At 34.9% G+C, this 27,266-nt stretch overlaps 2 protein-coding genes across 4 annotated transcripts in view; one reads left to right on the top strand and one right to left on the bottom strand.

Moving 5' to 3' along the window:
• Positions 1 to 2,059: 2,059 nt before the first annotated feature.
• CINP (cyclin dependent kinase 2 interacting protein) lies at positions 2,060 to 20,448 on the bottom strand. 2 transcript variants are annotated; one of them, XM_074291234.1, is made up of 5 exons: positions 20,333 to 20,448; positions 7,878 to 8,046; positions 7,089 to 7,218; positions 2,887 to 3,013; positions 2,060 to 2,651 (listed from the first exon to the last, which is right to left on the bottom strand). In XM_074291234.1, exons 1-5 carry the CDS (start codon positions 20,337 to 20,339, stop codon positions 2,527 to 2,529), a joined length of 558 nt encoding a protein of 185 aa, XP_074147335.1. In that variant the 5' UTR covers positions 20,340 to 20,448; the 3' UTR covers positions 2,060 to 2,526. The 2 variants fall into 2 exon arrangements, with proteins under 2 accessions (XP_074147335.1, XP_074147334.1); XM_074291233.1 differs by having other exon boundaries at positions 2,060 to 2,631; positions 20,333 to 20,445.
• Positions 20,431 to 27,266, top strand: part of TECPR2 (tectonin beta-propeller repeat containing 2) — a 111,669-nt gene continuing 104,833 nt past the window's right edge. The window contains exon 1 of one of the 2 annotated variants that reach the window (XM_074291209.1): positions 20,431 to 20,674. The gene's annotated coding sequence lies outside the window, so the exon portion shown is untranslated. The remainder of the gene's footprint in view (positions 20,675 to 27,266) is intronic. The other variant, XM_074291210.1, reaches the window with a different exon arrangement.

Here is a 27,266-nt window from a genome sequence, read left to right as displayed (position 1 = left end):
TGATGAATTCAACTCCTCAGAACAGTGTTTTTAAATGTTTGAAGGAAATGCTAAATTTTACTCAGAGCTTAGTGAAAATAAAATCTTTTTTTCATGCAAGTTCAGAGACTTTATGTAATCTGTGGATTCCAGGTTAATAATCCTTAAGGATTTAAGGATCCTTCCAGGTTTTGGTAGAAATCAAAATTCAAAGCAATGCCAAATGAAAAGAAATTAATTTTGTGATAAGACTCAAGAGAATACCTAGATCATTGAATACAAACATAATTTAGAATAAATCACACCTGTGATTTTATTGATCTAGAGAACTCTTAGTGTGGGACTAGATGGACAGCCTGGAGTCTTAGAATTGACTAGAGCATTAAAAAGTTAAGTGGCTACTATTGGTCATACAACCAGTTAGTTTTTCTGGTTCTGAATCCACATATTCATGCTGCCTCACTCATAGCTTATGATTATAATATTGCATACTGCATTATAAATAACTTCATACAGAAAGATATATTTTTATTTTGGAAGACCTGAATATTAAAATAGAAATTAACATTGTTTAGATGGCATTTAAAATTTTCTTTTGTTTACTTTAACCTGTCTTCATCTTCCATTCCCTTTCTAGTTTTGGATAAAGCTATTAATTATTACATGAACTACCTCAGCCTTGGAAACAATTAAACACGTGTATATATGTATATGTATGTATCTATGTGTTCATAATAATATAATTTCTATCCTAAAAAAATAAAGTCATATCCTTGGTAATTTTGTACAAAATAGGAGTGGTTTAAGAAAAATGACGTTATGGACCAATACAACATTTCATTAGGCATGATGAACCACAAGTTTATAGGGCCAAAAAATAATCAGATATTATAGAGCTAGCTTTCCATTTATTATTCATACAACAACCTATGTACCTATGTCCAAAGGACCTGTCCCAAGTTACACTTTCAAAAGAAGTTGAAATTGTATCAATTTATAATTTGGTATTTACAATTGGAGAGAGAGTGGAAAATGTAGAAAGAAAACTCAGAATTCTATAGCTGGACTCATTATAGAGCTGCTTTGCCATGATTTACCAATGATCCTTGTAATGGAGTCATGACTTTTCCCTTTACATTATCCTGTATCTTACTGTATGGTGACTATTTTTTGTGTATTCCCCTTAAAAGTGGGCAAAAAAAGAAAAGGAATAGGAGACCTAAGGAAAAAACCCAATGTAGCAAAGGATTATCAAGCAGAAAAGGTATGTTTTAAAAGGAAGGAAATTCGGCACTCTGTGAACAAGCTAAAGGTTTCCAGGATATTAAAAGAAATCAAAATCTGATAGAAATACAAACAGTAGGCACAAATCTCCTCATTTTTAAGTAGTGTTATCTTTCCTTTAATGATGAATAATGAGTAACAGCCACATCTAAACTAAGGTCTGATTCCCAAATCTACCAAATTCTACTGTCTCTTGAGGGTAAGACCTGGATAATGACCAATTACAAAAAAGCCCGTTTTTTTTTTTTTTTTTTAAATTTATTGCTTTTTAAAAAAAGACAGCATTGTTTCTCTGTCCCCATCCTCTCTTTGCAACAAAAAGTTTAGCAAGTGAAACTAATAATACTGTTAACACAGTACTCCAGACCCCCAAACCATTAACCTGCTGAGAGAAAAATGTTTCAGTAGTTCTGATTAATATTAGTTCTATTATTTTTCTTTACATGAAATATGCTTCTAGATTCTTTTTCACTCTACATCAGTCCATACAAATCTGCCCTGGTTTCTCTGAATAATTCTGTTGTTTCTTCCACAAAGTGCTGATAGTTACACAAGGCTCTCTCTTTCACCTCAGATCCCTCTTTGGCCTCATTTTGTTATATGCCTTGTATGTAGAGACAGCTGCTGGCTCAAAAGGTTTAGTAACTTTTCTTACAAAGTACCAAATTGTTGGAATGATTGGACCAGTGACTTCACCAACATGTATTAAGAGTTCCTGTCTTTTACAGTTTATTGAGCATTGCTGGTCTGTAATGTCTAGTTTATTATTATAGTTTATTTAGCACTGCTGGTCTGATTTTTTTTTCCTTCCATTTTTGCCAATTTAATATGAGCTAACACTAGTACTGCAAAAATAATGCTCATTTCTTATTGGTTTTCTGTAATATTACAGAAAACATTTTTTAAATTTAAGGTCATTCGTTCATATTTTTTGAACATTTAAGTAGGAAATGGTTCTTACTTTTGTATCAATAACTTTTTCCCAATCTTGGTTTTGTCTGTGCAAAATGCATTTTAATTTTATATAATTCAAGATCTATTTTTTAAATGAAAACTTTTGCTTTATAATTTTCCTGTATGAGGTAAAAATGGGCCTTTAAGACCTAGAAAGAAAGGTTCATTCTGATATTGGAATTTAAGGCTTAAAAATGAAATGGTTTTAGAAAAATTATAATGCTCGATGTCCCGTTTCAAGTAGCATGCTTTCCACATCAAGTCTGCTGTTTTCAACATAGGGCTGATACAGCCACATAGACAAGTAGCTTAAAATGAGATCCTGGTTCGTAGCATGGGCGAGCTCTTCAACAATGATGCGTTTGAGTAGTATTTCTTTCTTGTACATTTCTGAAAGCTTATGGGAAACTTCATCTGAAATACATGACAAATGACTAGAAGGAAGGTTTAAGATAACTCCTGTGAAGCAAAATGTAATTTTTTTTCCCCCAACAATCTTCCTAACCCATCTTAAAAACAGAAAACCCAAGATATAGTAATAGTTGTAAATCTTTCAAGCTGTCCCCTCGCCTTCCTAATGGCAGAAATAATACTGTAAACTAACATGTACCCAATCTTATTCTTTCCCTCTTTAATATCTCAAATATTAGCAATTTTACGATTACTTACAGAAATAGGTTGTGGGCCATGTATGGAAAAGGGGTGTTTGATTTCCATTTCCATGATGGTAATTTTCTAGATTACAAATTCCTTTAGTAGTTGATGTTAATTTTTCCATTTTCACCTGTATCTTAGCCTGGGAAGACAAAATTTTGTTTTAAGAATCTGAGCATCTTAATTTGAAATCTGCTTTAATCTCACAATTAATAACTGAGTTCAGGTTTTTTGAAAAATATGATTTCTAATTCATAAATTTAAATAAGATAGGTTTTAAAGTACATAATATTGTACGCAGTAACAGCAACATTGTGCAGTTATCAACTTTAATAGACTGCTCTTCTCAACAATACAATTCAAAATGATTCATGATGTTATCCACATACTATGGGATGTGAATACAGATCAAAGCATATTATTTTCACTTATTTTGTTCTTTTTTCTTTCTTGTGGTTTTTCCCTTTTGAAATACTCTTTCATAACATGACTAATGTGGAAATATATTTAATATGTTTGTACATGCATGATATATCAGAGAGCCAACTATTTGGGGAATGGGAGAGGGGGGAAGAAAAAAATGGGCATCAAAATCTTATAAAAGTAAAGAATGAAAACTATTAATATGTAATTGGGGAAAAGATACTATTGGGGGGGTGAGAAAAGTCAAAAGGTTAAAGGATGAGCAACTGGATGGGGAATCAGTTAAAGTAGTTCGACAGTATCTATGTCTTGGTACAGGAGTTGGACCTAGCTGGACCATTTTTTTAAAATCTAGGTTAAAAATTAGAAATAAGATATTGGGCTACATTACATTTGAAAAACAGTATAAACTTTCAATGATCTAAAGTTGCTGGGCTGGGCTTGGCTCTTCTCAAAAATATGTTAATTCAAGGCAATTCTTCTTTATAGTATTTGGAAAAATAAAATGCTACTGAGAAAAAAATGATCTAAAGTTGTTTGCTGCCACAAAAGGCTGTTTTGAACACCAATAATCTTTTGGTGACTCCAAACATAATGCCCTTTTCCACTGAACTATATTGTGATGGAAAAAAGGCCCAGAGACAATAAGTAACTTGCCAGGAATCATATAGTGAATTAATGGTATATCATTTATCTTCTGTAAAAAATATTACTTAACTTTTTATTTCTTTTGTATTTTTTTTGTGTATTTTCCAACACACGGAAGCAGCAAAATAATTTAAAAATCAATCAAAGCTGATATATTTTTCAAAGACACTTTATCTTTTGATTTTACAATTGTTTTTATGGTTATCTACAAATAATTAAAACACAACAAATGTAAGAAAGGTGAGTTGGATAAACATTGAAGAGAGTCCAAAAGACTGAAGGCAGCTTCCTAGACAAACTGCTTTTTGAGTCTTCAGTGAAGTCTAAGAAGTCAGCAAGAGGCAGAGTAAAGTAAATAGTAGATTTCACTGCTAAATTTTCCTTACAATTCATAAAAATCACACTTGGATGTGACATAATTCAAAGTATCAATCCTGTTCTTACCTGAAATATTCATATCATAAATACATGTGTAAATCTAGCATGTCTAACATGCAGTACGTGATATAGAAGACAAAAATCTAAAATGAGCATTCTGAAAGCACTTGGAATAAACAAGAGGCCAAGATTCTTTACAAGCTATAAACTATTGAAATTTCTCATTAACTCAAAGGTCATTTAGTTTTAATGCTGCCCACTGCAAGAATATGATCTATAGCATAGATAAATAAATAAACGATAAGTGTCTACTGTGTGCTAGACACTGTCCTAAGCTCTGGAGGCAAAAGACAGCTCTTGGCCTCATTTTAAGCTTACAATCTAAAGGAGGTAGAGACAACATGTAAGCAAACAATATACATGGAAAGCAACATACAGAATAAAAAGGAAATAATTAAGACTAGAATTAAAAAGCATTGGAGAAAGCTTCCAATAAAAGATGGGACTTAAATAGGAGTGGAGAAGGATGAACTTTATAGGCACTGAGAACAGCCAGAGAAAATGTCCAGAGCCAAGCAGTGTCTTGTTTATGGAACAGTCAGGAAGCTAGTGTTACTTGAACTGAATAGTCAGGGAGTAAATTGTAAGAAGAGGGGCAAGGTGCTGAAGGATATGGATGCCAAACAACATTTTATGTTTGATTCTAGGGACTTCTAGTTTGAGATGTTTGAAAGGCAAATGAAAATGGAAGACTGGAGGTTAGCATAGAAGATTTGAGAGCATCAGCATAGAGGTAGTCATTAAATCTATGGGTTCCTTATATACCTTAGTCTTGCTGGCAATCTGATTGGCAATATTCTTGCCACAGTCCTTCTTAATTGATTGATCCTTCACCTGGAAGATGGTCCTCTGTACAGGAGCCAGTGTGGCTTTAGAAAAAGTTGAGCCCCATAATCAAGGGCTTGTTGCCCAACTCCAGAAAAAGTGCCAGGTACAGAACAATGATGGATGTGCAACATTCATTGACCAGATTAAAGCCTTTAATACTGCTATTTGTGAGGGCTTAAGGAAGATCACAGTGAAATTTGATTGCTCAAAGAAGTTCATCAGTACTCCAATTTCATGATGGAATGTTTGCATGGGTTCTGGATAAAGGAAGATGCTCTCATTCTTTCCAAGTCTTCAATGGAGTGAAGTAAAACTGTGTGTTTGCTTCCATTTTTTCTGCAATGTTGTCATACATATTCAACAAGGACAAAAATGGTATCAAGAGACTGAATAGCTGGTAAACTATTTAACTTGAAAAGAGTATAAGCCAAGACCAAAGTGGAAGGAAAGCTGGTGCACAAGTTTTTGTTTGCAGTTGACTGAGCACTCAAGATAGCCTCTGAGGATGAGATGCAATAGAGTATGAATTGATCCTCTGCTACTTATGCTAATTTTGGCCTTACACCAAGGAAGTAGCACTTCAACATTCATACATGGAACCAATGATCATAGTAAATGGAAAAACTGTGAATGCTTTGGTTAAGTTTACTTACTGAATATCAAATTGAAAGTCTATAAAGCCATTGTGCTGACTTCACTGTTGCATCTTTTGTGAAATACCACAGTATCCCTATGCCATGCCAGAAAACTGAACTGCTTTCTTTTAAACTATTTTAAGAAAATTCTAAAGATTACTTGACAAGATAAGGTACTAGAAGTTGAGATCCCCTCTTTAGCTCTTGGCATTGTCAGGCCAAAATTAGGATGCGCTGAGTGTACAATGATCTTTGAATAAAATGTTGTACACTCTCTCCCTCTTCTTTAGTCTTGGCTTGCAGCCTTTTCAAGTTAAATAATTTATCATCAGTATAGTAATTGACCTTGATGCTATTTTTGTCTTTGATGAAGGCTATTTATGAAGAACTTATCAGGCAAGCAAAGTGGTACAAGGATACTGGCACAGGATCACTCAGCATGGTATGCCCACATCAAAGAAGGTGTTATATTCTATGAGCAAAGCAGAATCACAGTAGCACAAAGGAAGATGAGTTGTGCAAATCCAGAGATACCTCCATCCAAATGTTCTAATAGACTACTTGTGCCTGACCTGTGGTAGAACCTTTCAAACTTGTACTGGATTGATCAGCCATAGCCAAACACACTGTACACTGGCATCAACAATATGATGTAACTGGTCTTCTTTGAAATGAAGGAAGAACAACAAATTTATAGGAACTGATAAGACAGGAAGCTCACCAATTGTACTTAAATACTTCCAGTTTTAGGGAGCTTATTACCTTACAAGGGAGTCCATTTGATTGCCAATTAATTAAATGATTGCTTATATAAGCAATCATTTACTGAACAAATAAATGATGTCCCTAAATCATCAGATGTTAAAATTCTTTTTAGTACCCTGCCTAATAAGGGTTAAGATTAAAATGTAACATTTATGAAATACTTCTTTGATATCTCATTGTGCCATGGAGGTTTAGTTACATTTGATTAGGTTCATGAACAGAATCCACCAAGTGGTGGATTTGAGAGACATGACAATTCATATTTTGAAGAGATTATGATTTACATAGAAGATAGAATATCAAAATGATATTGCAGATGCCTGAAATATTGAAATTTCTAATCAAAACGGTTAAATAAAGCTTAAAATTAACAAAACAATATATTTAATCATTTCAAGAAAGGAACTTCCTTGAAGACTAACTGGTATTAACACTTTAATTTATAAACTTGTGAAAAAGATCTTAATTTTAGACTTTTACCAAGTTTGCCAAGGTATCATGAAGTTCCTTGCATAACATCTCAAGTTCTTCATTATATTTTGGATGTGCCTTTTGAGAATGAAAGCCAGAAGCAATGCTGTTGCATTCTAGTTCTACCTTTTCTTCAGTACTGTACAAACATACAAAGCAACAAGAATATAAAAAATTTAATACATTGTTCAGAAGAGTAAATGCTAGAGAACCAAAACCAGAAATAATACCCCAGAGTTAAAGGGACTTTGTAAATTATCTAGTCTAAACTGCAAATGAAACAGTTTTGTTAACAGTATTAATGATGGATCATACATCAAGTTTAGAGATGGATTTAGATCTATGAAAATGACTCTTAACTTCACCACTTTTTAAATGAGGAAATAGAGACCCAGAAAGATCTAGTGCTCTGTTTAATATTACAAAAGTAGCAGAACAGGAATTTGCACTTGACTTCTTTGACTCTTCTACAATAGCTGAAGTCATCTGAAGTGACAGAAGAGTCATTCATACAGCATTATACCTTTCACTGCTATAATGAAAAAAATGCCCTTTTATGTTTTTTAACTATCATTCCAACTTAATGTGTCTTCTGAGACTAAGAAGACCATATCTAGACCATCTGTCTATGTAAAAATCCTATAAATTTGTTGCTTTTGAATAAAACTGATTTGATTATTTCTATTTTTGTCAAAAATCAAAAGAACAACCACTCTGCCTAATTACTAACTGGAAAACATTCAAAATGAGGGAAACGTGAAATACATTACTTATGTTTTGAATTTTACATATACTCACAGTGCACTGATTTTGAGGTTTCCTATTTTATTTGCAATAGAAAACCCCACATTGTTGAGAGTCTCCCATTTCAATAATAAATTGTGCCAATCTGCAGCATTGTCCTTAATTTTTCTTGCACTGACGGATAAGATAGTTCTTTTGGGAGTAATAATGCCAGAGTTTTTCACTATACAAAGAAAGGGGAAAAAAATCATGTTTCACTTTATTAAAAACTAGAATATGTTAGACTAGAAATATAGAATGAAACTATTCTCTAGCTCAAGTTAGAGTAAAAGGATTTCAAGTAAGGTCAGTCTCAATGGAGTGAAAGGGGTGCTCAGCCCAGATCAAACCATGTCTGTGAAAACCAGTGAGAGGGTCTTAATCATAGTAAACCAGAAGTGAGACCCTTGGGTTCTGGCTCAGTCACAGAGAGACCAGTGTGATAGCCTCCAGTCCCATTACAGAAGGCAAATCACCAGCTTGGGAAACCAGGCAACAACTGATGAGACTAGGGTTGGGCTATCCTCTGCTATGAGCAACATGTTATGAACAATGCCCAGTAATAAGAAATAGAAAGAGAAATCTTATTTAAAATAACTGTAGTTAATATAAAACAAGTAGACTTGTTAGACAAACCCAAGAACTATATGAATACAATTATAAAACACTTTTCATATAAATAAAGTTAGATCTAAACAACTGGAACAATATTAAACTAGTTAAGCTAGTATAATAAAAATAACAATTCTTCTAAAAAAATCTACTTATTCAGTACCACACCAAACTGCCAAGAAATTATTTTATAGAGCTAGAAAAAATAATCACAAAATTTATCTGGAAGAATCAAAGGTCAAAAGTTTCAAGGGAAGTAATTGAAAAAAAAAAATTAATGCAAAAGAAGATGACCTAATCGTATTACATCAAAAAAACCATTTGGTACTGGCTAAGAAAGAGTTGGATCAATGGAATAGGTTAGGCACACAAGACACATAGTAATGTGACTATTGCAAACTGAAAGAAGAAAGGATAGTCAACCTCTCAGATCTTTAAAGAGGGAGGAATTTATGGCCAAATAAAAACCAGAGAACATTATTATGCAAAATGGATAATTTTATTATATTAAAATTATTATACAAACAAAATCAATGCAGTTAAGATTAGAAGGGAAGCAGAAAGCTGGAAAAAATTTATACATCCAGTAGTTCTGATAAAGGTCTCATTTCTAAAATATATAGATAATTGATTCAAATTTATAAGACTATAAGCCACAAAACTGAGAAATGGTTAAAAGATATGAACATGAATTAATGCTAAGTAAAGTGAATAGAATTGAGACAACACTGTACATAGCAACAACAAGATTATATGTCTATCAAGACTTGGCTCTTTTCAACAATAGAGTGATTCAAAGCAATTCCAATAGACTTGTGATGGAAACAGCCATCCACATCCAGAGAGAGAACTTTGGAGACTGAATGTGGATCAAAGTTTAGTATTTTTACTTTTTTTTTGTTGTTGTTGTTGTTGTAGTAGTTGCTTGTTTTTTCTTCCCTTTTGTTCTTTTTCTTTTTTGGCAGCCAAAGAAAGAATCTATCTATCTTTTTTTAATTAAAGCTTTTTAGTTACAAAACATATGCATGGATAATTTTTCAACATTGACCCTTGCAAAACCTTATGTTCTAAAATTTCCCCTACTTTTCCCCCTCACCTAGATGGCAGATAATCCAACATATGTAAAGCTGTATTTATTTATATTTATTTTTTATTTATGCAATTATCTTGCTGCACAAGAAAAATCAGATCAAGGAGAAAAAAACTGAGAAAGAATAAAATTCAAGCAAATAACAATAGAAAGAGTGAAAATGCTATGTTGTAGTCCTCACTCAGTTCCCACAGTCCTCTCTTTGGGTGTAGATGGCTCTCTTCATCACAAAATTATTAGAACTGATCTGAATCATCTCACTATTGGAAAAAGCCACGTCCATCAGAATTGATAATCGCATAATCTTGCTGTTGCTGTGTCCAACGATCTCCTGGTTCTGCTCACTTAACATCAGTTCATGTAAGTCTCCCCAAGCCTCTCTAAAATCATCCTGCTTGACCTGCTTTTTCTTATGCAGCATGATGAATATGGAAATATGTTTAGATTAATTGCACATATTTAATCTGATCAGATTACTTATCAGATTATCTAGGGGAGAGAGGAAGGAGAGAAAAACTTGGTACAAAAGGTTTTGCATAGGTGAATGGTGAAAACTATCTCTGCATATATTTGGAAAAATAAATTCCCCCCCCCCCCTGAGGCTGGGGTTAAGTGACTTGCCCAGGGTCACACAGCTAGGAAGTGTTAAGTGTCTGAGATCATATTTGAACTCGGGTCCTCCTGAATTCAAGGTTGGTGCTCTATCCACTGCACCACCTAGCTAGCTGCCCCAAGATATTTTTAAAAAGGAAAACAATTCCTTAAAAATTACAACTGGCCAAATTTAAAAAAAAAAATTATTTAAAGGAGATACAAAAGCTAACTGAAGAAAATCAAACATTAAAAACTAGAACCGGGCAAATGGAAAGCTAATGACTCTGAGACATCAACAATCAAACAAACTAAAAAGAATGAAAAAAATGGAAGAAAATGTAAAATACATCATTGGAAAAATAGCTAACCTAGAAAATAGATCAAAGAGAGACGATTTAAAAATTATTGGTCTACCTTAAGGCACAATTAAAAAAAAAAAAACCTGGATAGCATTCTTTTAGAAATCATCAAGAAAAACTCCCCATATATACAAGAATCAGACGACAAAGTAGTAATTGAAAGAATCCATTTATCACCTCTGATAAGAGATTCCATAAGAAAAACCCCAAGAAACAGTGCTATAATACCCCAGAACTACAATTTTTTTTTTTCCTGAAGCTGGGGTTAAGTGACTTGCCCAGGGTCACACAGCTAGGAAGTGTTAAGTGTCTGAGATCAGATTTGAACTGGGGTCCTCCTGAATTCAAGGCTGGTGCTCTATCCACTGTGCCACCTAGCTGCCCCAGAACTACAATCTTAAGGAAAAAATACTGCTGGCTGCCAGAACAAAACCCCCAAAAAACCAAGTATTACTGAGCCATAGTCAAGATTGGCAATTTCTATAATATAGGATATAATCAAAGGACCTTAAATACCATGTTCTGGAAGGAAAAGGATCTGGAATTATAACCAAGAATCAACTACTCACCAAGACTGAGTTTTTCAGAGAAGGAGATGTACCTTCAATGAAGTAAGGAACTTTGAATGTTTCTATTGAAAAGATCAGAACTAAACAGAAAATTTGATCTATAAAAGCAGAACCCAAGAGAAACACAGATAGCTAAATAGGAAAGGAAAAAAAAAAACACCACATATTACTTGGGAAGGTTGACCTGTCCAGCAGGTCTTCAACGTGGGTCAAAAAAAGAAGGACATAGACCGAAATTAAGGCAAAAGCCTGCGGGGGCTAAGACAGCCCGGGAACAGGATCTAGAGAGAGAGAGAGGGGAGACTACTCAAAGCAATGGTCAAGCATGTCTCGTTTATTGGCTTACAGTTACAGAATTTATAGGCAGAAAACCGCAATGCCATGTATGCATAAGGATTGGGTAGCATGATAGATGAGTCAAATATTTTTGTAACATTTACCAGGTGCAGATTATGAGACGGTTAGGGGCCCAAGGACGGGGTGGAACAACGTAGTTTTGTCTATTCCATATCAGTTCTGGGAACTGTGGTCTTGACATTCCTCAGAAATCATCAGCCTCAGGGCCGTGGTGACCTGGGTTTGTTCAAGAGGGGGGAAGAGCAAGGGGAAAGGTTGGGGAAGGTTCCTGACAGAAGGTTAAACTGTTTACAATCCTAGATAGAAAAATGATATTCTCAGAGTTGCCTTAATTTGCATTTCTGTGATCAATACCAATTTGGAGCACCTTTTCATGTGACTACAAATAGTTTCAATTTCTTCATCTGAAAATTGTCTGTTTATATCCTTTGACAATTTATCAACTAGAGAATTGCTTGAACTATTATTTGAGTCAATTCTCTATATATTGTAGAAATGAGACTTTTATCAGATCCTTTGGATGCAAAAAATGTTTTTCCAGTTTACTGCTTCCCTTCTAATCTTGTCTGCATTAGTTTTGTTTATACAAAAACTTTTTAACTTAATATAATCAAAATTATCTACTTTGTGATCAATAATGATCTCTAGTTCTTCTTTGGTCACAAATTCTTCCTCTGAAGATCTGAGAGGTAAATGATCTTAAGTAGGTCTAATTTGTTTATAATTTCATTATTTCTAGATCATGAACCCATTCGACCTCATCCTGCCTGATGTACTGTGTTAGGTGTGGGTCTATGCTACTTTCTGCCATACTAGTTTCTAATTTTCCCAGCAGTTTTTATCAAATAGTGAATTCTTATCCCCAAAGCTGAGGCCTATAGGTTGGTCAAATACTAGATTGCTATAGTCATCGATTATTTTGTTCTGTGAACCTAAACTATTCCACTGATCAACTTCTCTATTTCTTAACCAGTACCAAATGATTTTGATGAACACTGCTTTATAATATAGTTTTAGATCTGGTACAGCTAGGCCACCTTCATTTGCTTTTCTCTTCATTAATTCCTTTGAAATTCTTGATCTTTTCTTCTTCCAGGTGAATTTTGTTGTATTTTTTCTAGGTCAGTAAAATAGTTTCTTGGGAGTTTGATTGGTATAGCACTAAATAAATAGATTAGTTTAGGGAGTATTGTCATCTTTATTATATTTGTTTGACCTATCCAAGAGCACTTGATATTTTTCCAATTGCTAAGATCTGACTTTATTTGTGTGGAAAGTGTTTTGTAGTTTTGTTTATATAGTTCCTGACTTTCCCTTGGCAGATAGATTCCCAAATATTTTATACTATTGACAGTTATTTTAAATGGAATTTCTCTTTGTATCTCTTGCTGCTGGATTTTGTTAGTGATATATAAGAATGCTGGTGATTTACGTGGATTTATTTTATATCTTTCAACCTTACTAAAGTGTGGATTATTTCTAATAGTTTTTTAGTTGATTCTCTAGGCTTCTCTAAATACCATCATTATCATCTGCAAAGAGTGATAATTTGGTTTCCTCCTTACCTACTCTAACTCCTTTAATCTCTTTTTCTTCTCTTATGGCCAAAGCTAGCATTTCTAACACAATATTGAATAGTAATGGTGATAGTGGGCAACCTTGTTTCACCCCTGATCTTATTGGGAATGGTTCCAGTTTATCATTACATGATGTTTGTTGATGGTTTTAAATAGATGCTACTGACTATTTTAAGGAAAAATCCATTTATTCCTATACTCTCTAGTGTTTTTTATTAGGAAGGGGTGTTGGATTTTATCAAATGATTTTTCTACATCTGTTGAGATAATCATAATTTTTGTTAATTTGGTTATTGATATAATCAATTATGCTAATAGTTTTCTTAATATTGAACCAGCCCTGCATTCCTGGTATAAATCCTACTTGGTCGTGGTATTAATACACCATCATCATGAGGATGATTTTCTGTAATCTCGTTACTAATATTTTATTTAAGATTTTTGCATCAATATTCATTAGGGAGATTGGTTTATCATTTTCTTTCTCTGTTTTCATCTTACCTGGTTTAGATATCAGTACTATGTGTCACAAAAGGAATTTGATAGGAGTCCTTCATTCCCTATTTTTTCAAATAGTTTATATAGTATTGGAGTTAATTGTTCTTTAAATGTTTTGGTAGAGTTCACATGTAAATCCATCAAGTCCTGGGGATTTTTCTTAGTTGCCAAATTTATTGGCATAAAGTTGGGCAAAGTAATTCCTAATAATTGCTCTAATTTCCTCTTCATTGGTGAAAAGTTTGATTTCGTATAATGTCGGGCTAGCTCTCTGGAGGGCCTCAGGATCAGTCAGAGTCAGGAGCCTGAAATCTTCCCTGCTGAGCTTGCTGCAGCAGAGAGTCTCTGACTCTCTCCCTCAGTCCTCCAATCCTTCCCTATGATTACCTTACCACACCACATTCAGCAGGTGCCAATAGTGAGAAGAGCCATTACATCACTGTATCATCTAACTATATGTTTATAGAACCATTATATCACATTGAGTAGGTAATTACCCTTAAGTACTCTGCTATTCTGGATTTAAATACACCTTTTCAGAGTTCCAGTCCTCTACAATTTTGAGGTCTTTATGTCCTAATATGTAGTCAATTTTTGTATAGGTTCCATGAACTGCTGAGAAGAAAGTGTACTACTTTCTGTCTCCATTCAATTTTCTCCAAAGATCTATCATATCTAGCTTTTCTAGTTTTCTATTTACCTCTTTAACTTCTTTCTGGTTTATTTTGTGATTTGATTTATCTAGTCCTGAGAGAGCAAGTTGAGATCTCCCATTAAGCTTTGTTGTCTATTTCTTCTTGGAGCTCTCTTAACTTCTCCTTTAGGAAATTAGATGCTGCACCACTTGGTACATATATATTTAGTGTTGATATTGCTTCATTATCTATGGTACCCTTTAACAAGATATACTTTCCTTCCTTATCTCTTAATTAGATCAGTTTTTGCTTTTGCTTGATCTGAGCTCAGTATGGCTACCTCTGCTTTTTTTTTTACTTCACCTGAAGCATAACAGATTCTGCTCTAGCCTTTTACCTGTACTCTGTATGTATTACTCTGTTTTAAATGTGTTTCTTGTAAACAACATATTGTAGGATTCTGGCTTCTAATCCAGTCAGCTATCGGCTTATGTTCACCCCATTCACATTTACAGTTAAAACTACTAATTCTGTTGCGAATACATCCAGCTATTTTGGAGAGCAATTTGGAACTATGCTCAAAAAGTTATCAAATACCTTTTGATCCAGCAGTATTACTACTGGGCTTATATCCCAAAGAGATTTTAAAGAAGGGAAAGAGACCTGTATATGCAAGAATGTTTGTGTCAGCCCTCTTTGTAGTGACCAGAAACTGGAAGCTGAGTGGATGCTCATCAACTGGAGAATGGCTGAATAAATTGTGGCATATGAATATTATTGTTCTGTAAGAAATGATCAACAGGATGATTTTAGAAAGGCCTGGAGAGACTTATATGAATTGATGCTGAGTGAAATGAGCAGGACCAAGAGATCATTATATACTTTAACAACAATACTATAGGATGGTAATTCTGAAGGACATGGCCATCTTCAACAATAAGATGAACCAAATCAGTTCCAATAGAGCAGTAATGAATTGAACCAGCTACACCCAGCGAAAGAACTCTGGGAGATGACTGTGAACCATTACGTACAATTCCCAATCCCTCTATTTTTGTCCGCCTGCATTTCTGACTTCCTTCATACCATTTCAAAGTCCAATTCTTTTTGTACAGCAAAATGACTGTTTGGTTATGTATACATATATTGTATTTAATTTATACTTTAACATATTTAACATGTACTGGTCAACTGCCATCTGGGGGAGGGGGTGGGAGGAAGAAGGGGAAAATTGTAACAAAAGGTTTGGCAATTATTAATCTTAAAAAAATAAATAAATAAACCTTTAACAAATGCTAAAAAAAAAAAACAAAAAAAAAACCTACCGATTCTGTATTTCCTGCCATCATATTCCCCAAATTAAACTTTTCTCTTTCCTTTTCCCCTTTCCCTCGTCTCCACAGTATTTTAGTTGTGAACACTACTTGCCTCAAGCAGTCTTCTCCCTTTCTTATACTTTCCCCCTACTATTTCTGTTTTCCCTTCTTTTAATAGATATCCTAATGGTGACTCCAGAATTTATAATAATAGAGCTTATAACTAAAAAAAAAAAAAAAAAAAAAAAAAAAAAATTGCAGATGTTTATCCCCTCCAGTTTTCCACCACCTCTTAATTAGCATTTAAGTACTTCTTTTAAAGGTGATGACAGGGCTTTGAATTCTCTTATTGGATGATATAGCAGTTCTCTAGGGAAATTTAAATGAATATTTATTATTATTGACTTGTATTCTTCTTTCTGGGATAGATTTCCTGGTTTAAAGTGTAAAACTGGACTCCCCCACACAATGGGAGAAAAGGTCAAGAGGTGGAAGCTTGTTCTATTTAATCTGGTGTTTTACAGATTCTTTGCACTCCTTTTGCTGATGGAACAGCTTGTCAGATGGAAGATGCTCTTTCTCAGGAGATCATAATAAACATCTTTTTTGCTCTTTTTTATTCTGAGAATTTCTGATTATTTTTGTGGTAAATACTGTCCCACACAATTGTAATGGAATACTATTATTGTGCTGTAAGAAATAATGAGCAGGCTGATTACAGAAAAGTCTGGAAAAACTTAACATGAACAATGAAGAGTGAAAGGAATAGACTAGAACATTATACACCATAACAACAACATTGTATGATGAACAATTGTGAATGAATTTTTTTTTCTGAGATATAATGATCCAAGACAATCCCAAAAGACTTATGAAAAATGCTATCTCCATAGAAAGAAGTGATAGTCTGAAGACTTTAATTGTTTTTTTTTTGGTTTGAGTTTTTTCCCACAAAAGGACTAAAATGGATATGATTGCATATCTATAACCAACATCAAATTTGTGAAGCGAAAACCTGGAACTCAAAATTAAAAGAAAAACAAATTAAAAAAAAATCTGTAATTAGAGAAATATTATTTAAAAAAATAAAGCAAACTCAAAAGCCTGAAAAATAGAAGAAAATGTAAAATATTTCACTGCAAAAAGTGACCTGAAAAACAATCTAAATAATTTAGAAATCATTATACTCTCTGAAAGCCAAAAAAAGGGCCTAGATTTTAAAAATTTGTGTTCATTTTTTTTCCTCAATAGTATTTATTTTTCAAAATATACGTAAAGATAGTTTTCAACAATCATTCTTGTAAGATTCCGTGTTACAAATTTTGTCTCCCTCTCTCCCTAATCTCTCCCCTACCCAAGATAGCAAACTATCTGATATAGGTTATACATGCACAATCCTTTAAAACATATTTCCCTATACCAAAAGAGAAAAAACACAAGAAAGAAAAACAAAGAAAGAAAAAGCTAACAAAGCAACCAAAAAAAAAAAAAAAGTCTGTCTTTGGATATGAATGACATTTTCCTTTCAAAGTCTATTGGAATTGTTAGACATCATATTTCAAAAAATCATTTAAAAATTGCACAGATATATTAGAACCAAAGGGCAAATTAGTAAATGAAAGAATCTACTGGTCATCTTCCAAAATGAAAACTCCCAGGAATATTATAGCCAAAATCCAGAGCACCCATGTCAAAAGAAAAAATACTGCAAATAGAAAAACCCCGAACCACACTCAGAATCATATAAAATTTAGCAGCTATAACTATAAAGGAATGGAGAGCTTGAAATATTATATTCTGATCTAGAAATATGACCAAGAAACAAGACCTGGCAAAATTGATTACAATCCTTAAGGGAGGGAAAATGGATTTTTAAAGAAATAGAGGACTTTCAAGCATTCCTGATAAAAAGACCAGAGTTGAACAGGAAATACAAAATTCAAATATGCTCACCCACTTTTCAGCTTTCTTTTGCGTACTGTCTTGTCCCCATTTAATTGTAAAAGTTTTAAAAGCAGGGACTGTCTTTTTCTTATTTCTATCTCCAGCAATTAACCTAGTGCCTGGCATCTAATTAGATACTTGTAGTGTTTCCTATTTAATTCATCCCCAATGTGAGTTAATTTTCAGAATTATGAGCTCTTCTCCTCACTTTAATACCTGTGTCTAATCTTCCTCTGTACCTCATTTGTGGAACACAATTATTATTTTTATGGTTTTGCTTTTTAGAGTCAAATCATACTCAACTCTGCCCCAATTTTTCTTTTGAGCTATCCAATTCCTGATGTCAACTTTAAAACATATGGTATATATTTCCATGTAAAAAAACAATTTTCCCATGTTAATTCTTTAAAATTGACTCTTATGTTAAATTTTCTAATGAGTTTGGTTTAGTTGGAAGTCTTGAAAATCTGCAAGTTTGTTGAATATCCATTTTTTTCCCAATATTATGGATTTTGTTGGATATGATATTTTTGGCCATAGGCTTAGTTCTTTTGATTGCTGGTATATATGATTTTAGGACCTGCAGTCCTTTCTTGTGGCTGCTAAGTGCTGTACAATTCTAATTGTAGCTCCAGCATATTTAATTTTTTTTTTGTTTGTTTCTTGCAAAACTATCTCTTTGATCTGGAAATTTGAAAATTTGGCAATAGTCCTATGTGCTTTCCATAAAGAATCTCTTTGAGGTAGTGATCAATATATATTTTTTTTCTTTTTCTACTTTATCCTCATGTTCTATCACTCCAGGACAATTTTCCTGAATTATTCCTTGCATTTTTGAGTCAAGGGTATTTTTTTTGGTCACAGCTTTCAGGTAGTGCAATTATTTTTATATTTTCTCTTCTCGATCTGTTGCTTTTCTTCACATTTTGTTATATTTTTTCATTCTTCTGTTTTATTATTTCTTGGTCTCTTACAGCTTCACTGGTTTTTCCTTGTCCAATTCTAATTTTCAAAGAGATTTTCATCTTTAAGATTCTGTATATCTTTTTCTAGTTGGTTAACTTTTTTTTTTTTTATATATATAATCTTGTTTTTCTGGAATATTTTTTTATTATTAAAAAAAAATTCCACTCAATGTTTCTCATGTTATTTTTAAAATTTTTAAGGTTTTTTTTTTTTTTTTCTATAAATGCTCTCTGGGCAGGGAACCATTTAATGTTATTCTATGGGGTATAAGAAACTTTTTTTACTTCAGTATCCTCCTCTGAAGAGGTACCCCAATCTTCCCTATTTCCACATTAAATTTCTATGGTTGGTTTTTTTTTTTTTGTTTTTTGTTTTTTTTTTAATGAGAAGTACTAGTATAAGTACCTCTAATCCTGGGAGGGAGAGAAAGAAGGTTAAGAAGGGGCCTGGTGTTCCCAATCTGCTGAGGTTCCTTCAGTCTTCTTGATTCAGCCCTCTCTGAATTCTAGGAGGTAAAAGTTTCTGTGGTTTCTGCCAAGTTTCCAGTCAAACCCAGCAAGTTTAGGATTCCCCATTAGGTATTTCTGTGGAGCTAGCCTGGAGGTGTTTGTACTTCACAATAGTTAATCTCTGGTGTGGGGTCTTTTGTAGGATCTTCTAGGATTGTAAGAGGAGGACCCCTGTTCTGTCCTAAATTTTTTTTTTTTTTTTTTTTTTTACCAGCCTATGTTTATCTTGAGGCACAAATTTGTTCTGTCTGTGGGAGAAATCTGGAGAGCTTGAAATGACTGACCTACTTCACCATTTTCCCAGAATCCCTACCCCATACAAAGCTTCTTAAACTGTGGGTGTCATATAATTGGATGAGTTTTCTTAAAAAAAAAAAAAAAAAATCAGCAACACTAAAAGATTTCTAAATTCAATGACAAAAAATTCAAAATCAAACAGGTAATGAGTCTGAGGTGCTTATAAGCAGCATTTGCCTGTACTTCATCACTGTACTTTAGGGCTATCCTCCTTGGCTTAAGATTTGAGAGGAAGTTGGTAAATGAGTGAAAAGGGGTAGAGAGTAGAAAAAGTTTAAGAAGCCAGGCACTAACGCACTGTCCACCATTCTGTACTATTTTTGGAAGCAATTTGGAACTATGTTCCAAAAGCTATTATTAAACCCTGCATATCCTTGGACCCCAGTTATACTGACTAGGTTTATAACCCAAAGAGTTCAAAGAAAGAATAGAACCCAAAACTACAAACATATTTGTAGCACTTCTTTCTTTTTGTGATAGCAAAAATTGGAAACTGTGGGGACGCCCATCATTTGGGGTGTGACTGAATAAACGGTGGTATGTGAATGGGATGAAATACTGTAAGAAATGAAGAAGATACTTTCAGAAAGACCCGGAATACTTGTATAACGTGATGCAAAGTGAAATGGCCAGAACCAAGGAAATAATTTATATAGTAAAAGTGTTATCTTAAAGATAATTAACTCGGCAGACTTAATAATAGATTAACACAATAATCACAATTCTAAAAGACTCGTGATGAAATATACTAACCATTTTTAGGAGAGATAGCGCTAATGGAAATACATTTTCTCCTTTCATTTGGACTTAGCAGACATGGGCATTTGTTTTATGACTACATATTCGTAAAAGATTTTGTTCTTGGGGCAGCTAGATGGCGCAGTGGATAGCACACCACCTCTGAATTCAGGAGGACCCGAGTTTAAATCTGGTCTCAGACGCTTCCCAGCAGTGTGACCCTGGGCAAGTCACTTAACCTCAATTGCCTCAGCAAAAAAAAAAAAAAAAAAAAGAAAAGATTTTGTTCTTGTATTTTCAATGGTTGAAAGGAATGGGTAAGTGAGAGAACTTAGGACTGGAAATAAAATAAAATAGAATTAAAAAAAAAAAAAAAGGCAGTTCAGGTCTCTAAATTTCCATAACTCACCATCCATGACTTCAGTGCTTACGACGCATTCCAGCACGGGCCGGAGGAAGTTCGAAGGAAGTTTAGTTCCGGAGTCAACCGGAAGTGCGTATCGTCATTTCCGATCTCGATTTCCCCTTGTCCACAGCCACTTGTAGCAGTCCAGCCAGAGTTTGCCCCTCCCCTTGCCGAGAGCCTTGACGACTGTTGCTACCCGGCGCTGACTGGCCCCGCGGCAGTGCCGGGAACAAGCTCCCATAATTCCCTGCGCGCGGGGCTCGCCTTCTTTGCCGTCCCCGCCCACGACACCCGGGCCGGAGGACCTGGAGCATGAGGGTCCCAGGTTACTGTCACCTGAGGGAGGTGAGTCCTGTGGCGCCGTGATGCGAGAGGAGGCTAGAGCGAGCATGGGGACCCCGGGAGGTGGTGTTCTAGAGGAAGAGTTTCTCTACGTCCCCCACCTGCCCATTCTCATCCCAGATAATCCTTCGCTCTTTCTCATCCCCCTCCGCCCTTCTCCAGTTTTACTAGCCACCCTGACCCCTCCCTCCCGGTATAGCCATCTCTGCCCCCTCACTCCTCACCTCCAGTGTAGCCTTCCCGGTCCCCTCACTCCCCTCCCCCGGTGCAGCCATCCCGGTCCCCTCATCCTCTTCTCCAGTGTAACCATCCCTACTTTGTCCCTTTTGGATCAAGAACTTGTGTTAAATAACCTGTCCAACCTCGAGGAACTCTCAAGTCGCGATGTACCTTTTCCTTGTCCCTCATCCCCTAGGTAACTATTAACATATCAGTTCATTTTAACAAAACGTGAAAGATATTGAAGGATATGCAAAATTAAATATAACATGTTTCCCATTCCCACACAGCTCAAAGTCTTGTAGAGTCTGAAATACATAAACATATGATAGAATGATGAATAATATGTGTATTGGAGAACGGAACAAACAGTATAAAATGGGTGGGGAAAGTTATTACCAAAGGGAAGACTGGTAGAACATTTATGCTAGACTTTAAAAGATGGAAATAAAGAATACATAATCAAAAATTTTAGTGGAAGAACATTCTAAGAGGCATTAATTGTTTACATCTTCCTTTCTAGGAAACCGAGGATTACAAAATTCAAAGATGAGTGAGAACAGCCAATAGAAAGGGAAGCAGGCAGTGTTGTTTGTGGGAATACAGGAAGACCAGTGTAACTGGACAGTAAAATGCATGGAGGGGAATGATGGATAAGAAGCTAAGGTTGTGAAGAGCAAACCCACAAGTTGAGCTATATTTGATCTTAGAGGTAATAGGTGGCCACTGGAATTTGCATGTTCAGACTTGAGCATTGTACCTTGGCAGTTGTGTGGAGGATAGATTGCATTGGGAAGACACTTGAGGCAGGAAGGCCAATAAACAGGCTGCTGCAGCTGTCCTGATTAAACAATGAGTGGCAGAAAGGGACATGTGTAATCGATGAAATTAGAAGCAAAGTTTGGCAATTGATTGGTTATATGAGGTGAGTGAAAGTGATTTGAGTATAACACTGAGGTTTTGAACCTGAGTGACTATAACTGTACTGGTTCCCTAGAGAAAAGTTAGGAAGGTGGGTACTAAGCAGGAAGAGATAACAAGTTGTTTTAGATAAGCAGAACTTGAAATGCTAATGGGGCATCCACTTTAAAATGTTGTACAGTCTTTTTGTAAAGTGGGACTGGATATCCAGAGAGAAATTGAGGCGGGGTATGTGTGTTTGAGAATCATGTACATAAAGATAATAGCTGAATGAATCTAAGAAGACTGAAGAAGTTACCTAGTGAGACTGCAGAAAGAGAAGAAAAGGGAAGTTAGGATACAACTTCAAGACATATGATTATTGCCCTTTGTTTTCAGAGAGGACCTAAATGACACCACTGTGCTAGAATCATGTTACAATATCTGACTTTGACTGATCAGATCAATATGAGTGTGGAAATACATCCATAGTTAGAGACTGAAAAAAAGCATACAAGTAAGTGAAGCAAAAGAGAATTGTCACAAAAACCCAGAAAGGGAATATCCAGAAAAAGAGAGAACAACATTATCAGATGTTGCAGAATGGGTAAGAAGCATGAGGACTGAGAAAAACCATTATGTTTGTTAATTAATTTGTAATTTTGTAGAGAGCAGCTTCAATTGAGAGAGAAGATTGTAAGCCAGAATGCAAAGGGTTTCGAATTGATTTAATTTCACTAAAAAATCTTCTTTAATGTCCTCCTTTGTATTTTGAAAATTTTTTAGATTTGTTAATCTTTGATAAATTCATAATTAAAATAAGAAAATTAAGGAAAAAAAGAAAGTGACATAAGAGAAAATGAAGTCATCAAGTATAGACAACTTTTTCTGACTTTGGCTGAGAAAGGAAGATAGGATATATACTGCTGCAAGAGTAATTTTTGTTAAGCATTGATTTGTCCATATAACTTTTCTATTCAGTCAACTCTGTTACCTCAGATAAAATATAAGCTCCCCTGTAAAGCTTTTAAACTCTACTCAGTCTGGCCCCAATATACCTTTTTATCATCGTTGGACCCTACTTTTTCTCTTATACACTACAGTGTGACTAAACTGGGCTTCTCTAGTCCTCACACATACCACTCCAGACTCTGCTTCTGCAATAGCAGTTCTATATACTTTGGCTGTAGTGCAAAGGAAAGAGTAGGGAAGAACTTGAGTCTTAAAGACATGAAGTAAGGTAGTGACTGTGTAAAAAAGAAGGGTAATATGGAGGTGCTGCCAAATTAGTGATTTTTTTTTTTTTTTAAGTAAAGATCTGCCCATGTGATTGTTCTATTTATCTAGAGCTGCTGTTTTGCTTTTCTTTACAACTGGACCCAATCCTATCTTTCCAGCTTGTCTTTCTTTTTTCTCTGAAATGATATTGCATCTATCATCTCCATTTCTTTTTACTAGTTTTTCTCATTCCTGGACTGCACTCTCTCTTCACTTCTGCCATATAGATGCCTTTCTTCCTTCAAAATTAAGCTTAAGTACTACCTTCTACATGAAGCCTTTCCCAATCACTCTTCTGTCAGTGCCCTCCAACCCAGAATACCTTATAATGAAGTACTTTGTAAATATTTGCATTCTCTTTATTTTTATTCTGTATATATTTATATACGTATATATGTGGATCACAACATGGTACTTTCACCTTTTTTTTCTTTCTCATCTTAATTTTCTTATGCAGCATGATAAATGTGGACATATGTTTAGAAGAATTGCCCATGTTTAACCTATATTGGATTACTTGCTCTCTAAGGGGGGTGGGGTGACTATGGGGAAGGGAGAGAGAAAAATCTGGAACACAAGGTTTTGCAAAGGAGAATATTGAAAATATCTTTGCATGTATTTTGAAAACAAAAAGGTGGTATTTAAAAAAGAAGAAGAAGAAGAGGAAGAGGAAGAGGAAGAAGAAGAGGAAGAGGAAGAAGAAGAGGAAGAAGAAGAAGAAGAAGAGGAAGAAGAAGAAGAGGAAGAAGAAGAAGAAGAAGAGGAAGAAGAAGAAGAAGAAGAAGCAGCAGCAGCAGCAGAAGAAGAAGAAGAAGCCCTGGTCTAGATGAGAGAGAATGAGGTTCTGAATTAGAGTTATGAGAGAGAAGGGGGAAATATACTAGAGGTATTGTGAAAATAGAAATAATAAGATTTGGGTAGGTTAATTGAGTAAGAGTAAAGAATCAATGAGACAGACTGTGGGCCTATTCGTGATTACAAGTGTAGTGATATCTTAAACAGTGATAGGTATGTTTGGAAGGGGGAGAACTTTGGGAAGAAAGATAATTCTGTTTTGGACAGAATGAGTTTGAGATGGTTATGGGGCTATTTAATTTGAGATTTCAAGAGGCAGCTGGAGATTTGTGACTGTAGTTCAGCAGAGAGAGTAGAGAATGATACACAAACTAGATACTAATTGACTTGAATTTGACCATCAAATGAGATAATGTATAGAGAAAGGAGCTCATGACAGTCTTGGACGAACCCCACAGTTAGAGGTTATAAAATGACTGAAGAACTTTCTTTTTCCAATATGTTTTTATTTCATTAAATATTTTCCAATTTCATATTAAGAAGATTAACATTCATTTAAAAATTTTTTGAGTTTCAAATTCACATCCTCCTACTTAATCCCCATCCCTTGCAGAAGATAAGCAACATAACAATTATGAAATCATGCAAAACTTTTCTGTATTACCCATTTTGAAAAAACAAAACAAAATCACAAGGGAAAAAGCCACCAAGAAAAACAAAGAAAATTTAAAAAATGTAATTCAATCTGCACTTAGAGTTTATCAGTTCTGTCTCTGAAGATGGATAATGTTTTTCATCATGCGTTCTTTGAAATTTTCTTGAATCATTGTCTTGATCAGAGTAGTTGTCTTTCACATTTGATCATCCATACAATGTTGCTGTTACTGTATACAGTGTTCTCCTGGTCCTACTCACTTTATTTTGCATCAGTTCATGAAGTTTTCCCAGGTTTTGGATGAAGAACTTTCAAAGAAACTGAGAAGTGGCTATTGTATAGATAGGTGAGAGAACCAGGAAAAATTATCAAGAAGCAAAGGATGATCAGCAGTGTTACACATTGAGGGGAAGTGAAGGGATGGGGATTGAGAAAAGGCCCTTCAATGTCAATTAAGAGATAATTGGTAATTTTAGAGAAGGCAGTTTCAACTGAATAATGAAGTTGGATTTCAGATTTCTAGAGGGTTTAGAAGAGAGCCTGAAAAAGTGAAAGTACTGAGGACAAATGGTTTTCTTAAGGAATTTATCTCTGAAGGAGAGAAAGATAATAGAAGATAGCTAGGAAGATGGTATATTCAAGTAAAGATTTTTTAAGGGTGGGGAAAGTATGGGAGTCTTTGTCAGCATCAGGAAAGGAGCCTATATTAGGGAGAGAATGAAAGTAAAGAGTGTGAATGATATTGAAAGCAATTTGCTTGAGAAGTCAGAGGGTCTAGGATCAAGGGTACATGTAGAAGGATTGACTTTGTGAAAGGGCCGTTTTTTTATCCAAAAATGAAGTCAAAAAGGAAGTAGTAGGAAAAACTGTCTGAATGGCTGACGAAAGGGAAGGGAACGGTTTATTTTGTTATTTTTATTTATATGCATGTGAAGGCGAAGTCCTCAGCTTTAACAGTGGAGTGAAGGATGCCATGGGAAGTTTGAGGAGAAATTTGGGACAGCTGATGAGAATAAAACAGGTAAACTATTAGGGAAGAATAGAATGTTTGGGAAAGAAGTGAGGTGTGGAATGAATGGAAGTCATGATAAAGATGAAGAATGTGGTTAGAGGCTATAAGGCCTAAAGGTAGAGTGATAAAAAATTATCCTCAGATAAATTACTTTCAGATTTTATGAATAAGAAACACTTATGGCAGAGCTAAGATTCTGACAACTTCTGTGTATCTTAACTGGAATGGAGGAATAAGTCATGAGAATAGAAAAGACTGAAGAACTTGGAAGCTATCAGTTTTTATACTGAAGATAAGGAAATGAGATAAAGAGAAGAGAATGTGTGCCAGACACTAAATCTTTTGAAGAAGGAAAGAGAATGTCCTGGGGGTCTGATGGAGTGAACTTAACTTAGATATTTTGTTTTGGTTTAAGAATGGATGAAATGAAGCATTCCTAGATCATTAAGCAGTTAAAAGTTAGCCATAGCATAGAAAGAATACCTAACAAGGATGCAGCATATTTTAGCATAGTTATATATTGCTCGTAGTTATATATGGCTCCCTTCCATATGGAAACACATTTGCTTAGTAGATGATTTGAAGATTTTAGAATCTTGGGACATCTGCCAAATGTAAAAGGCCTCAACTCTATGGGCAGGTGGGTCTTTTTATGCCTTTAGCTGACCTGAAAGCTATGTCACTATTGTAAGATGGTACTAGGAAGATATCTTATGGGAAGTGGAGTTTGAACCTCATCCTCTCTACCAGCCAAGTCCTAGGTATAGCTTTCTCACTTTTCAGAGAGAAATTAGCCAGTTATGGGGATAGCAGTAATTCTTGTTCCATCACAGGTTCTATATAGATAACATAGAGGTTTCAAGAACCTCACAGTCTGGGGTGGGGGAAGAGGGGAGGGATGACATGTAAACACTTATGTATCAACTAGATATGTAGAGAGTAAATTGGATAGTCTCATAGGGGAAGCATTAAGATTTAGAGCTGGAAAGGATTTCTTGTAGCTGAGAGACTGAAGGAAGCCAGGGAACCTATGAGGGAAGAAAATTAGGCCTAGGGAGTAGCTGGGGAAAATACTTGGAAAGTGGAATAACAAGGAGTTATGGGATCACTATAAGTAGAGGAAGAATAGTGTAGAAAGATAGGAAAGGGTGATATTATGAAGGGCTTCAAAAGCCCTTCAGTAATTTATATTTGATGCTGGAGATGATAAGAGCTACTGACACTTATTGAATAAGGGGAAGACATGGTTAGGTTTGCACTTTAAGATCAACTTGCTAACTGAATGAAGGATGGACTAGAAGACCAATCAGTAGACTATTGCAATAATATTTGTGAGGACCTGCATCAAGGTGGTGACAGTCTCTGAGTAGAAAAGAAGGGGAAATATCATGAACATAGAAATTATAGGACTTGGCAACTGTTTGGTTATGGGCAGTGGGAGAGAGTGAAGGGTAGAGGATGACAGAGAGTTTTGAACTTGAGTAATTGGGAAGATGGTAGTTTCTGTAACAATAATAGGAAATCAGGAAAATAGGAAAAAGAGGAGGGTTTGGGAAAAAAGATAATATGTTCAGTTTTGGACATTCTAAATTTTAGATGCCTCAAAACATCTGATTTAAGAAGTCCTGTAGGCACTTGGAGATGCAAGATTGGAGGTCAAGAGAGAAATTAGGGCTGTACAAATATATCTGAAAATAATCAGCACAAAAATTTCAATTGAATCATGGGAATTGATG

The sequence above is a fragment of the Sminthopsis crassicaudata genome, chromosome 2 (genome assembly GCF_048593235.1).
Source record: "Sminthopsis crassicaudata isolate SCR6 chromosome 2, ASM4859323v1, whole genome shotgun sequence".
In the NCBI taxonomy this organism is placed as follows: Eukaryota; Metazoa; Chordata; class Mammalia; order Dasyuromorphia; family Dasyuridae; genus Sminthopsis; species Sminthopsis crassicaudata.
The sequence above is the reverse complement of the archived record's forward strand: the minus strand, read 5'-3'. Positions and strand labels throughout refer to the sequence as shown.